The sequence below is a fragment of the Procambarus clarkii genome, chromosome 85 (genome assembly GCF_040958095.1).
Source record: "Procambarus clarkii isolate CNS0578487 chromosome 85, FALCON_Pclarkii_2.0, whole genome shotgun sequence".
Taxonomy (NCBI): domain Eukaryota; kingdom Metazoa; phylum Arthropoda; class Malacostraca; order Decapoda; family Cambaridae; genus Procambarus; species Procambarus clarkii.
This window is the reverse complement of record NC_091234.1, coordinates 18,828,208-18,840,158: the sequence shown is the minus strand read 5'-3', so window position 1 is coordinate 18,840,158 and position 11,951 is coordinate 18,828,208. Positions and strand designations below refer to the sequence as shown.

The following is an 11,951-nucleotide window of genomic DNA, read 5'->3' as shown; positions in this document are numbered from 1 at the left end:
TGGCTCTACACCCGGAGAGTGCTTGTACTCGGGGCCCCCTAGTGGCTCTACACCCGGAGAGTGCTTGTACTCGGGGCCCCTAGTGGCTCCACACCCGGAGAGTGCTTGTACTCGGGGCCCCCTAGTGGCTCTACACCCGGAGAGTGCTTGTACTCGGGGCCCCTAGTGGCTCCACACCTGGAGAGTGCTTGTACTCGGGCCCCCTAGTGGCTCCACACCCGGAGAGTGCTTGTACTCAGGGCCCCCTAGTGGCTCCACAACCGGAGAGTGCTTGTACTCGGGGCCCCTAGTGGCTCTACACCTGGAGAGTGCTTGTACTCGGGGCCCCCTAGTGGCCCCACACCCGGAGAGTGCTTGTACTCGGGGCCCCTAGTGGCTCCACACCCGGAGAGTGCTTGTACTCGGGGCCCCTAGTGGCTCCACACCCGGAGAGTGCTTGTACTCGGGCCCCCTAGTGGCTCCACACCCGGAGAGTGCTTGTACTCGGGGCCCCTAGTGGCTCTACACCCGGAGAGTGCCTGTACTATGGGCTCCTCGCGGCTCTAAATTATTATTGCTGTAATAATAATAATAATAATATTAATCTACACATCAACCGACCCACATCAGCAGCATGTGAGTAACTAACACACAACATAGCTTTGTTGAACTAAAGCGAAGATCCTTCTGAACTTCGTTACGCACGAGAATAGCTTTGAAAAAGGTGAAAAAATGCCACAAGATTACTACCATCAGAGAATGCCCAAGCTGTTCTCCTAATGGGGTCAGGGGACGACATAACGAGGGGACTGTTACGGCCTGTTGTTACCCCTCACTTTCCCCTCCCCTGGCTCAGGGGATGTTTAGTTACACGTCCAAAAGGAAAGTTCAGTTTGAGGTAAATACTACCTAGCAACAGCTCCCTTTAACTGGTGTAAATTATCGCATTGGTGAAATGACATTAGTTATGGTGCCCCGTCGAGCTGGCTGAGGGCCGGAGGGCGGGCGTCCGGCCCCGTCGGAGCTGGCTGAGGGCCGGGGGGCAGGCGTCCGGCCCCGTCGGAGCTGGCTGAGGGCCGGAGGGCGGGCGTCCGGCCCCGTCGGAGCTGGCTGAGGGCCGGAGGGCGGGCGTCCGGCCCCGTCGGAGCTGGCTGAGGGCCGGGGGGCAGGCGTCCGGCCCCGTCGGAGCTGGCTGAGGGCCGGGGGGCAGGCGTCCGGCCCCGTCGGAGCTGGCTGAGGGCCGGGGGCAGGCGTCCGGCCCCGTCGGAGCTGGCTGAGGGCCGGGGGCAGGCGTCCGGCCCCGTCGGAGCTGGCTGAGGGCCGGGGGCAGGCGTCCGGCCCCGTCGGAGCTGGCTGAGGGCCGGGGGGCAGGCGTCCGGCCCCGTCGGAGCTGGCTGAGGGCCGGGGGGCAGGCGTCCGGCCCCGTCGGTGCTGGCTGAGGGCCGGGGGGCTGGAGTCCGGCCCCGTCGGTGCTGGCTGAGGGCTGGGGGGCAAGCGTCCGGCCCCGTCGGTGCTGGCTGAGGGCCGGGGGGCAGGCGTCCGGCCCCGTCGGAGCTGGCTGAGGGCCGGGGGGCAGGCGTCCGGCCCCGTCGGTGCTGGCTGAGGGCCGGGGGCAGGCGTCCGGCCCCGTCGGTGCTGGCTGAGGGCCGGGGGCAGGCGTCCGGCCCCGTCGGTGCTGGCTGAGGGCCGGGGGGCAGGCGTCCGGCCCCGTCGGTGCTGGCTGAGGGCCGGGGGGCAGGCGTCCGGCCCCGTCGGTGCTGGCTGAGGGCCGGGGGGCAGGCGTCCGGCCCCGTCGGAGCTGGCTGAGGGCCGGGGGGCAGGCGTCCGGCCCCGTCGGTGCTGGCTGAGGGCCGGGGGCAGGCGTCCGGCCCCGTCGGTGCTGGCTGAGGGCCGGGGGCAGGCGTCCGGCCCCGTCGGTGCTGGCTGAGGGCCGGGGGGCTGGAGTCCGGCCCCGTCGGTGCTGGCTGAGGGCCGGGGGGCAGGCGTCCGGCCCCGTCGGTGCTGGCTGAGGGCCGGGGGGCAGGCGTCCGGCCCCGTCGGTGCTGGCTGAGGGCCGGGGGGCTGGAGTCCGGCCCCGTCGGAGCTGGCTGAGGGCCGGGGGCAGGCGTCCGGCCCCGTCGGAGCTGGCTGAGGGCCGGGGGGCAGGCGTCCGGCCCCGTCGGTGCTGGCTGAGGGCCGGGGGGCTGGAGTCCGGCCCCGTCGGTGCTGGCTGAGGGCTGGGGGGCAAGCGTCCGGCCCCGTCGGTGCTGGCTGAGCCCCGGGGGGCAGGCGTCCGGCCCCGTTGGAGTTGGCTGAGGGCCGGGGGAGGCAGGCGTCCGGCCCCCCGGGGCTCCCCAGGCTCCTGGCGGCGTCAGAGAGCTGCCTGGTGCTGGCCAGCTGCCAGAATGGGTTATCACTGCTCTTCTCCGATGTATTATACAACAAAACCACCAGCAAGTATAAAATACACAAATCACACCTTGCAACATGTCTGACAACCTATACACACAAGGTTGTATGTGCAAAAAGTAACTATATACAAGAGAGAGATATCGGGAAGATGTATTATTGATATATAGAGAGGTATGTGCAGCAATGATATTGAACACGGCTGTTCAATATCCTCCCAGAAAGCATTCAAAATATTGCTGGAATAAAGGTGGATGTCTTCAAGAAGCATTTAGACAAGTTTTTGCAAGAGGTGGCTGACCAACCAGGCTGTAGTGGGCCTGCGGGCCGCGCCAAGCTACAGCCTGTTGGACAAAGTTATCACAAGGTGACAGGCGCTAGCTGGCGCCACAGGTGTAAGTTGGTGCCACAGGTGCAAGTTGGCGCCACAGGTGCAAGTTGGCGCCACAGGTGCAAGTTGGCGCCACAGGTGCAAGTTGATGCCACAGGTGCTAGTTGGCGCCACAGGTGCAAGTTGATGCCACAGGTGCTAGTTGGCGCCACAGGTGCAATTTGGCGCCACAGCACTTACGAACCTGTCCATCTTTTCTCAATCTTTGGCGGCTTTGTTTACAATTATTAAACAGTTAATGAGCTCGGAAGCACCAGGAGGCTGTTTATAACAATAACAACAATTGATTGGCAAGTTTTCATGCTTGTAAACTGTTTAATAAATGTAACCAAAGCCGCCAAAGATTGAGGAAAGATGTACACGTTCGTAAGTGCTTGCGTAACTGCTTCGTGAATCTGGCTCCTGAAACGTACGGACTGAAGCTGTTGAACGCTTTATTTTTTGCTAATTGAGTTTTTAGAGAGATTACTGGAGTGCGTGCAAAATGTGAGGATCAGGTCGGCATGTAACAATGCCTTTATACTGGTTATGTTTGATTCAGAAGGTTGTTAAGTAATCCCAAGAAGCTCCCTGGACGGTGATTGGATAGTTCTCTCTTGAACACTGTGAGGGGTCGGCCAGTTATGTCCCTTATGTGTAGTGGAAGCGTGTTGAACAGTCTCGGGCCTCTGATGTTGATAGTTCTCTCTTGAACACTGTGAGGGGTCGGCCAGTTATGTCCCTTATGTGTAGTGGAAGCGTGTTGAACAGTCTCGGGCCTCTGATGTTGATAGTTCTCTCTTGAACACTGTGAGGGGTCGGCCAGTTATGTCCCTTATGTGTAGTGGAAGCGTGTTGAACAGTCTCGGGCCTCTGATGTTGATAGTTCTCTCTTGAACACTGAGGGGTCGGCCAGTTATGTCCCTTATGTGTAGTGGAAGCGTGTTGAACAGTCTCGGGCCTCTGATGTTGATAGTTCTCTCTTGAACACTGTGAGGGTCGGCCAGTTATGTCCCTTATGTGTAGTGGAAGCGTGTTGAACAGTCTCGGGCCTCTGATGTTGATAGTTCTCTCTTGAACACTGAGGGGTCGGCCAGTTATGTCCCTTATGTGTAGTGGAAGCGTGTTGAACAGTCTCGGGCCTCTGATGTTGATAGTTCTCTCTTGAACACTGTGAGGGGTCGGCCAGTTATGTCCCTTATGTGTAGTGGAAGCGTGTTGAACAGTCTCGGGCCTCTGATGTTGATAGTTCTCTCTTGAACACTGTGAGGGGTCGGCCAGTTATGTCCCTTATGTGTAGTGGAAGCGTGTTGAACAGTCTCGGGCCTCTGATGTTGATAGTTCTCTCTTGAACACTGTGAGGGGTCGGCCAGTTATGTCCCTTATGTGTAGTGGAAGCGTGTTGAACAGTCTCGGGCCTCTGATGTTGATAGTTCTCTCTCAGAGTACCTGTTGCACCTCTGCTCTTCAACGGGGGTATTCTGCACATCCTGCCATGTCTTCTGGTCTCATGTGATGTTATTTCTGTGTGCAGGTTTGGGACCAGCCCCTCTAATATTTTCCACGTATAAATTATTATGTATCAATCCCGCCTGCTCTCAAGAGATTACAGATTTAGGCTCTTTAGTCGGTCCCAGTAGTTTAGATGTTTTACTGAGTGGATTCTAGCAGTAAAGGATCTCTGCACGCTCTCCAGGTCAGCAATTTCTCCAGCTTTGAAAGGTGCTGTCATTGTGCAGCAGTACTCTACTCTAGAGAGCACTAGCGTCTTGAAGAGTATCATCATCGGTATAGCATCTCTAGTGTGAAAAGTTCTTGTTATCCAACCTGTCATTTTTCTTGCAGTTGTGACGGCTACTTTATTGTGTTCTTTAAAGGTAAGGTCTTCCGACATGAGTACACCCAGATCCTTTACATTGCCTTTTCGTTCTATGTTATGATTTGCCTGAGTTTGTACGTGGTTTCCGTTTTTATATTTTCATTTTTTCCATAGCGCATGAGCTGGAACTTTGTGGGAGTGGAAACACATGGGAGTGTTAGTGTTATCACATGATTAACACCATGCTATCACACGATTAACACCATGTTATCACATAATTAACACCATGCTATCACACGAATAACACCATGCTATCACACGATTAACACCTTGCTATCACACAATTAACACCATGCTATCACATGATTAACACCATGCTATCACACGATTAACACCTTGCTATCACACAATTAACACCATGCTATCACATGATTAACACCATGCTATCACACGATTAACACCATGCTATCACACGAATAACACCATGCTATCACACGATAACACCTTGCTATCACATAATTAACATCCCAGGCTTCACTTCTGTTGAGTTTATATTTAATCTGGCGCTCGGGAGATGCCAGAGGTAATGACAGGAATTATTTAGTTGGTACACAATGTAATCCTTTTCCCCTAGTGAGTAGCTCATCTCTGCTGCCTCTACCTCCCCCAGTACACACTGGTCTACCACCCACCAGTACACACTGGTCTACCACCCACCAGTACACACTGGTTTACAACCCACCAGTACACACTGGTCTACAACCCACCAGTACACACTGGTCTACCTCACCAGTACACACTGGTGTACCGCCCGCCAGTACACACTGGTCTACCTCACACCAGTACACACTGGTCTACCACCCACCAGTACACACTGGTCTACCTCACACCAGTACACACTGGTGTACCGCCCGCCAGTACACACTGGTCTACCTCACACCAGTACACACTGGTCTACCACCCACCAGTACACACTGGCCTACCACCCACCAGTACACACTGGCCTACCACCCACCAGTACACACCCGCCTACCACCCACCAGTACACACTGGTCTACCACCCACCAGTACACACCCGCCTACCACCCACCAGTACACACTGGTCTACCTCACACCAGTACACACTGGTGTACCGCCCGCCAGTACACACTGGTCTACCTCACACCAGTACACACTGGTCTACCACCCACCAGTACACACTGGCCTACCACCCACCAGTACACACTGGCCTACCACCCACCAGTACACACTGGCCTACCTCACACCAGTACACACTGGTCTACCACCCACCAGTACACACTGGTCTACCTCACACCAGTACACACTGGTCTACCACCCACCAGTACACACTGGTCTACCTCACACCAGTACACACTGGTCTACCACCCACCAGTACACACTGGTCTACCTCACACCAGTACACACTGGTGTACCGCCCGCCAGTACACACTGGTCTACCTCACACCAGTACACACTGGTCTACCACCCGCCAGTACACACTGGTCTACCACCCACCAGTACACACTGGTCTACCACCCACCAGTACACACCCGCCTACCACCCACCAGTACACACTGGTCTACCACCCACCAGTACACACTGGTCTACCACCCACCAGTACACACCCGCCTACCACCCGCCAGTACACACTGGTCTACCACCCACCAGTACACACCCGCCTACCACCCACCAGTACACACTGGTCTACCACCCACCAGTACACACTGGTCTACCACCCACCAGTACACACTGGTCTACCACCCACCAGTACACACTGGCCTACCACCCACCAGTACACACTGGTCTACCACCCACCAGTACACACTGGTCTACCACCCACCAGTACACACTGGTCTACCACCCACCAGTACACACTGGTCTACCTCACACCAGTACACACTGGTCTACCACCCGCCAGTACACACTGGTCTACCACCCACCAGTACACACTGGTCTACCACCCACCAGTACACACCCGCCTACCACCCACCAGTACACACTGGTCTACCACCCACCAGTACACACTGGTCTACCACCCACCAGTACACACCCGCCTACCACCCGCCAGTACACACTGGTCTACCACCCACCAGTACACACCCGCCTACCACCCACCAGTACACACTGGTCTACCACCCACCAGTACACACTGGTCTACCACCCACCAGTACACACTGGTCTACCACCCACCAGTACACACCCGCCTACCACCCACCAGTACACACTGGCCTACCACCCACCAGTACACACTGGCCTACAACCCACCAGTACACACTGGTGTACCGCCCACCAGTACACACTGGTCTACCACCCACCAGTACACACTGGCCTACCACCCACCAGTACACACTGGCCTACCACCCACCAGTACACACCCGCCTACCACCCACCAGTACACACCGGCCTACCACCCACCAGTACACACCCGCCTACCACCCACCAGTACACACTGGCCTACCACCCACCAGTACACACCCACCAGTACACACCCGCCTACCACCCACCAGTACACACTGGCCTACCACCCACCAGTACACACTGGTCTACCACCCACCAGTACACACTGGCCTACCCCACCAGTACACACCCGCCTACCACCCACCAGTACACACCCGCCTACCACCCACCAGTACACACCCGCCTACCACCCACCAGTACACACCCGCCTACCACCCACCAGTACACACCCGCCTACCACCCACCAGTACACACCGGTCTACCACCCACCAGTACACACCCGCCTACCACCCACCAGTACACACCCACCTACCACCCACCAGTACACACCCGTCTACCACCCACCAGTACACACCGGCCTACCACCCACCAGTACACACCCGCCTACCACCCACCAGTACACACCCGCCTACCACCCACCAGTACACACTGGTCTACCACCCACCAGTACACACTGGCCTACCACCCACCAGTACACACCCGCCTACCACCCACCAGTACACACCCGCCTACCACCCACCAGTACACACCGGCCTACCACCCACCAGTACACACCCGCCTACCACCCACCAGTACACACCCGCCTACCACCCACCAGTACACACTGGCCTACCACCCACCAGTACACACCCGCCTACCACCCACCAGTACACACCCGCCTACCACCCACCAGTACACACTGGTCTACCACCCACCAGTACACACCGGCCTACCACCCACCAGTACACACCCGCCTACCACCCACCAGTACACACCCGCCTACCACCCACCAGTACACACTGGTCTACCACCCACCAGTACACACTGGCCTACCACCCACCAGTACACACCCACCTACCACCCACCAGTACACACCCGCCTACCACCCACCAGTACACACTGGTCTACCACCCACCAGTACACACCGGCCTACCACCCACCAGTACACACCTGCCTACCACCCACCAGTACACACCCGCCTACCACCCACCAGTACACACTGGTCTACCACCCACCAGTACACACCGGCCTACCACCCACCAGTACACACCCGCCTACCACCCACCAGTACACACTGGTCTACCACCCACCAGTACACACCGGCCTACCACCCACCAGTACACACCCGCCTACCACCCACCAGTACACACCGGCCTACCACCCACCAGTACACACTGGCCTACCACCCACCAGTACACACCCGCCTACCACCCACCAGTACACACCGGCCTACCACCCACCAGTACACACTGTTAAACACTGAGCATATATGCCGCTGGGTGAGTCGCTCTTGCTGTAAAAGACTCTGGAATTACAAGTGAATAATGCAAGCATTAGGGGGTCTCCCCCCCCCCTGTGTGGGGGTAGGGGGGTGGGGGTGAGAGGTCACACTGTGGGGGTGGGGGGTGAGAGGTGGGGGACGTGGGCAGCGGGTCACCCACCTGTCTTCACAACGTTAATTAAGAACAGGTGCGACACTAATTGTATCGTGGCCAGGTGTAAACTACTTTACCTGGGAGAGGGAGCCCCACGACCACACCTCTTTCCTCGTGTGTCTCACTCACACACACACACACACACACACACACACACACACACACACACACACACACACACACACACACACACACACACACACACACACACACACACACACACTTGTCTTGTGACCATCGTGTTGGGTGGACGTTGGGTTGGGAGCTCCTGGGTCACTAGTGGAGTGGGAGGGGTAATCAGGCAACTTCGAAGTGAAAAAGACTATAAGTGAATGTACAAGTGAATGAAAAAACCTTGGGTTTTGACCAGAGCCATAAGGTAGTGAAGAAAAACAGTTTAATTAGCGTAATTCAAAATAGTGAGGAAATATTGTGCAGTGTGGAAGCAGCAGACATCACCGACCTCTGACCGCGTGACCTCACCTCGCAGCAACCCTTCTATCACCACGTGGGACGACGATTGGAGATTCACTCACCTATTGTGTTGGCAGATTGTGCAAGGTATTGAGGAGCGCCTTTTTGGCTGGATTGTTACTGCAATGACTAGAAGGGGTTCAAGGTCAATCACCAGCAGGGATGAGGAGGAGGACAGATTTATAGACAAATTAATAGGGAAATTTGTAGAGAGAAGGAGTGATTGGTTGGAGGATCTAATCCAGGGGATTAAAAGTGAGGTATTTCAGCAAATACAGGATGCGGTAGAGAGGCAGAAACAAGAATTTATGCTCTATGTTCAGGAAGAGATTAGGAAGGGAAGAGAGGACTGGGAGAGGGAATGTGCTGGTATCACAAACGAATTAGGAAGGATTAGCAGCATGGCTAAGGATAGAGGAGTAATGGGGGATGGGTTAGTGACTGCGGTTGGGATGGGGAATCCCCAGGGGACAGGCTACCAGCATGACAATGAATTACTGAGGAGACGGTCTATTATAATACACGGATTATTCGAATCTAGGGCACCAACAAGACAAGAGAGAATAGAAACAGAAAAATACGAATTGCACGAGATATTGAGGTGTATTGGAGCAGAGATGGCAGAACGCGAGGTGGATATCAATCGACGGGTTGGACCTTACAATTGTACCAAGAATAGACCTGTTCTGGTGCAATTCTCCAATGAGGAGGCAGTGGAGTACATAATGAGGAGCAAGCATTTACTCAGAGGAAGTGAAACCCATTACAATGTGTTTATAGAGAGATTTATGACGAAAGATGAGCAAACAGCCCACAAAAATAGATGGCAACAACGACACCGAAATAGTCTCACCTCCCAGGTCACATCCCAGGTCACCTCCCAGGGCACCTCCCAGGTCACCTCCCAGGTCGCATCCTCCCCAACTCAGCCCTCCTATACATCCCCCCTGCCTCAGCCTCCCACAACCCCCCTGTCCCTTCCACATTTGCACCTCCACAACGATTCCCCTGCCCCTGCTACATCACACTTGTCAGCGACCCCAGTGGGTCAAGCCATGCCCTCCCCAAACCCACCTTCCCATCCCCCCTCCCCAAATACCCCTTCCCACTCCCCTGCCCCTTCTACCCCATTGACTTCAATTCCATCTACTCCATCCCAGCTTCCACTGCACCCCTCTTCCACTCACCCCCAAACCCCACCCAACCCTCACCCCTCCTATGCACCTCCAGCCCACATTTAACCCCCTCACCTTGTGACCCCCTAACACCTTCCCCCATCTCCCTCTTCCCCTCTTCTACCCCAAAACCCCACCTACCCCCGATTCCCCCCTAACTAATATACCCTCTCTTCCACTCCCAGCACCCATGCTCCATTCTCATCTCAGCTCTCCGCCCTCAGTATCCCTCTTCCCCCCAACCTCTCAACCTCTATCTGACTCTCAGTCTCACTCTATTTCTCAACCCCCCTATGCTATTCAGACCCCTAACTTTCAGACCCATTATGCCCTTCCTACCCCCCTAGATGCCCAGACCCCATTCGCCTACCAGGCACTCCCAGGCACCCCCCTAGCACCCCCCCACTCACCCCCACAGCCCCCACTTGCCCCCCAGACACCCCACAGTTTCCCCCCAGACCCCTGGTGAAAGGGGGAACTCTGACACCCGAGTTTCCAAGAAGAGTCTCAAGGTTTGGTACACCAATGCTGATGGGGTAGCCAATAAAGCAGAAGAGATAAAAGAAAGAGTTAGTGAGGCAGACCCAGACATAGTGGCAATAGTGGAAACTAAAATAAATGGCATGATCTCGGATGCAATCTTTCCAGAGGGGTACCAGGTGATAAGAAAAGAAAGGACACAGAGACAGGGAGGAGGAGTGGCACTACTAATAAAGCGGAAATGGAAGTTTGATGAGCTGGAAAATCCGGGTACCAATGAAAGCACAAGCTTCATACATGGAACTCTGACAGTGGATGGGAAGAAGATTGTAATCTTGATACTCTACAATCCCCCACCAAACAGTAGAAGGCCCAGGCAGGAGTACGAGGACAGCAACAAGACATGTATGGATGAACTGCAGAGGGCAGCAACTTTAGCGCATAGAATGAGAGCGAAGCTGCTGGTCATGGGGGACCTAAATCACGGAGAGATAAATTGGGAAACGAGGAATCCCCATGGCGGGGAGGAGACCTGGGGAGCGAAGCTGGTAGACGTTATTGACAGGAATTTCCTAACACAGCATGTGAAAGAAGATACTAGGGAAAGAGGAGGGGATACGCCCAGCCTATTAGATCTCATTATCACTCAGAATGTAGAAGACATCGAGCAGTTGGAACATGAAATACCACTAGGAGCTAGTGACCATTGTGTCCTAGTCTTTGACTACATGATGGAGCTTAAAATTGTGACCAAAGGACAAGAGGTCCGGGAAAGGAGACTTGATTACAGAAAAGGGGACTACAGAAGGATAAGGGACTACCTGGGAGAAGTGCAGTGGGAGGAAGAACTTAGAGGAAAAACAGTGCAAGGTATGATGAACCAAGTCATATTGAAATGCAAGGAGGCTGAAGATAGATTTATTCCAACAATAAAGGAAAAAAGCAGGAGGGAATATAATAACCCATGGTTTAATAGACAGTGTCAGGAAGCAAAGGTGAGAAGCAGGAGGGAGTGGAGGAAGTACAGAAGACAAAGGACAGAGGACAACAGGATTAGATGTAACAGAGCTAGGAATGATTACATTAACATAAGACGAGTGTCGGAAAGGAATTATGAGAACGATATTGCAGTCAAAGCGAAAAAGCAACCAAAATTACTACATAGCCATATAAGAAGGAAGATGTCGGTAAATGACCAAGTGACAAGACTGAGGAAAACAGAAGGGGCATATACAGAAAGCGACAAGGAAATCTGCGAGGTACTGAATGCAAAATTCCATGGAGTGTTCACAACCGAGCCTGAGCAGCTCCCATTGTTAGAAGAGATTACCCAAGATGAAAGACTATCGGATATAGAGGTGACAGCAGAGGATGTAATGAAACAGTTGACAACA

The 11,951-nt window shown here is 54.9% G+C and overlaps 1 protein-coding gene across 1 annotated transcript in view; it reads right to left on the bottom strand.

Annotated features, from left to right (window-relative positions):
- Positions 1-944: 944 nt before the first annotated feature.
- The window catches only part of LOC138358721 (proline-rich protein 2-like), a 19,345-nt gene continuing 8,338 nt past the window's right edge, over positions 945-11,951 (bottom strand). The window contains exons 2-3 of the mRNA XM_069316884.1: positions 4,683-4,801; positions 945-2,355 (exon numbers count right to left, since the gene is read on the bottom strand). Coding sequence (XP_069172985.1) covers positions 945-2,355; positions 4,683-4,801 — 1,530 coding nt within the window. The remainder of the gene's footprint in view (positions 2,356-4,682; positions 4,802-11,951) is intronic.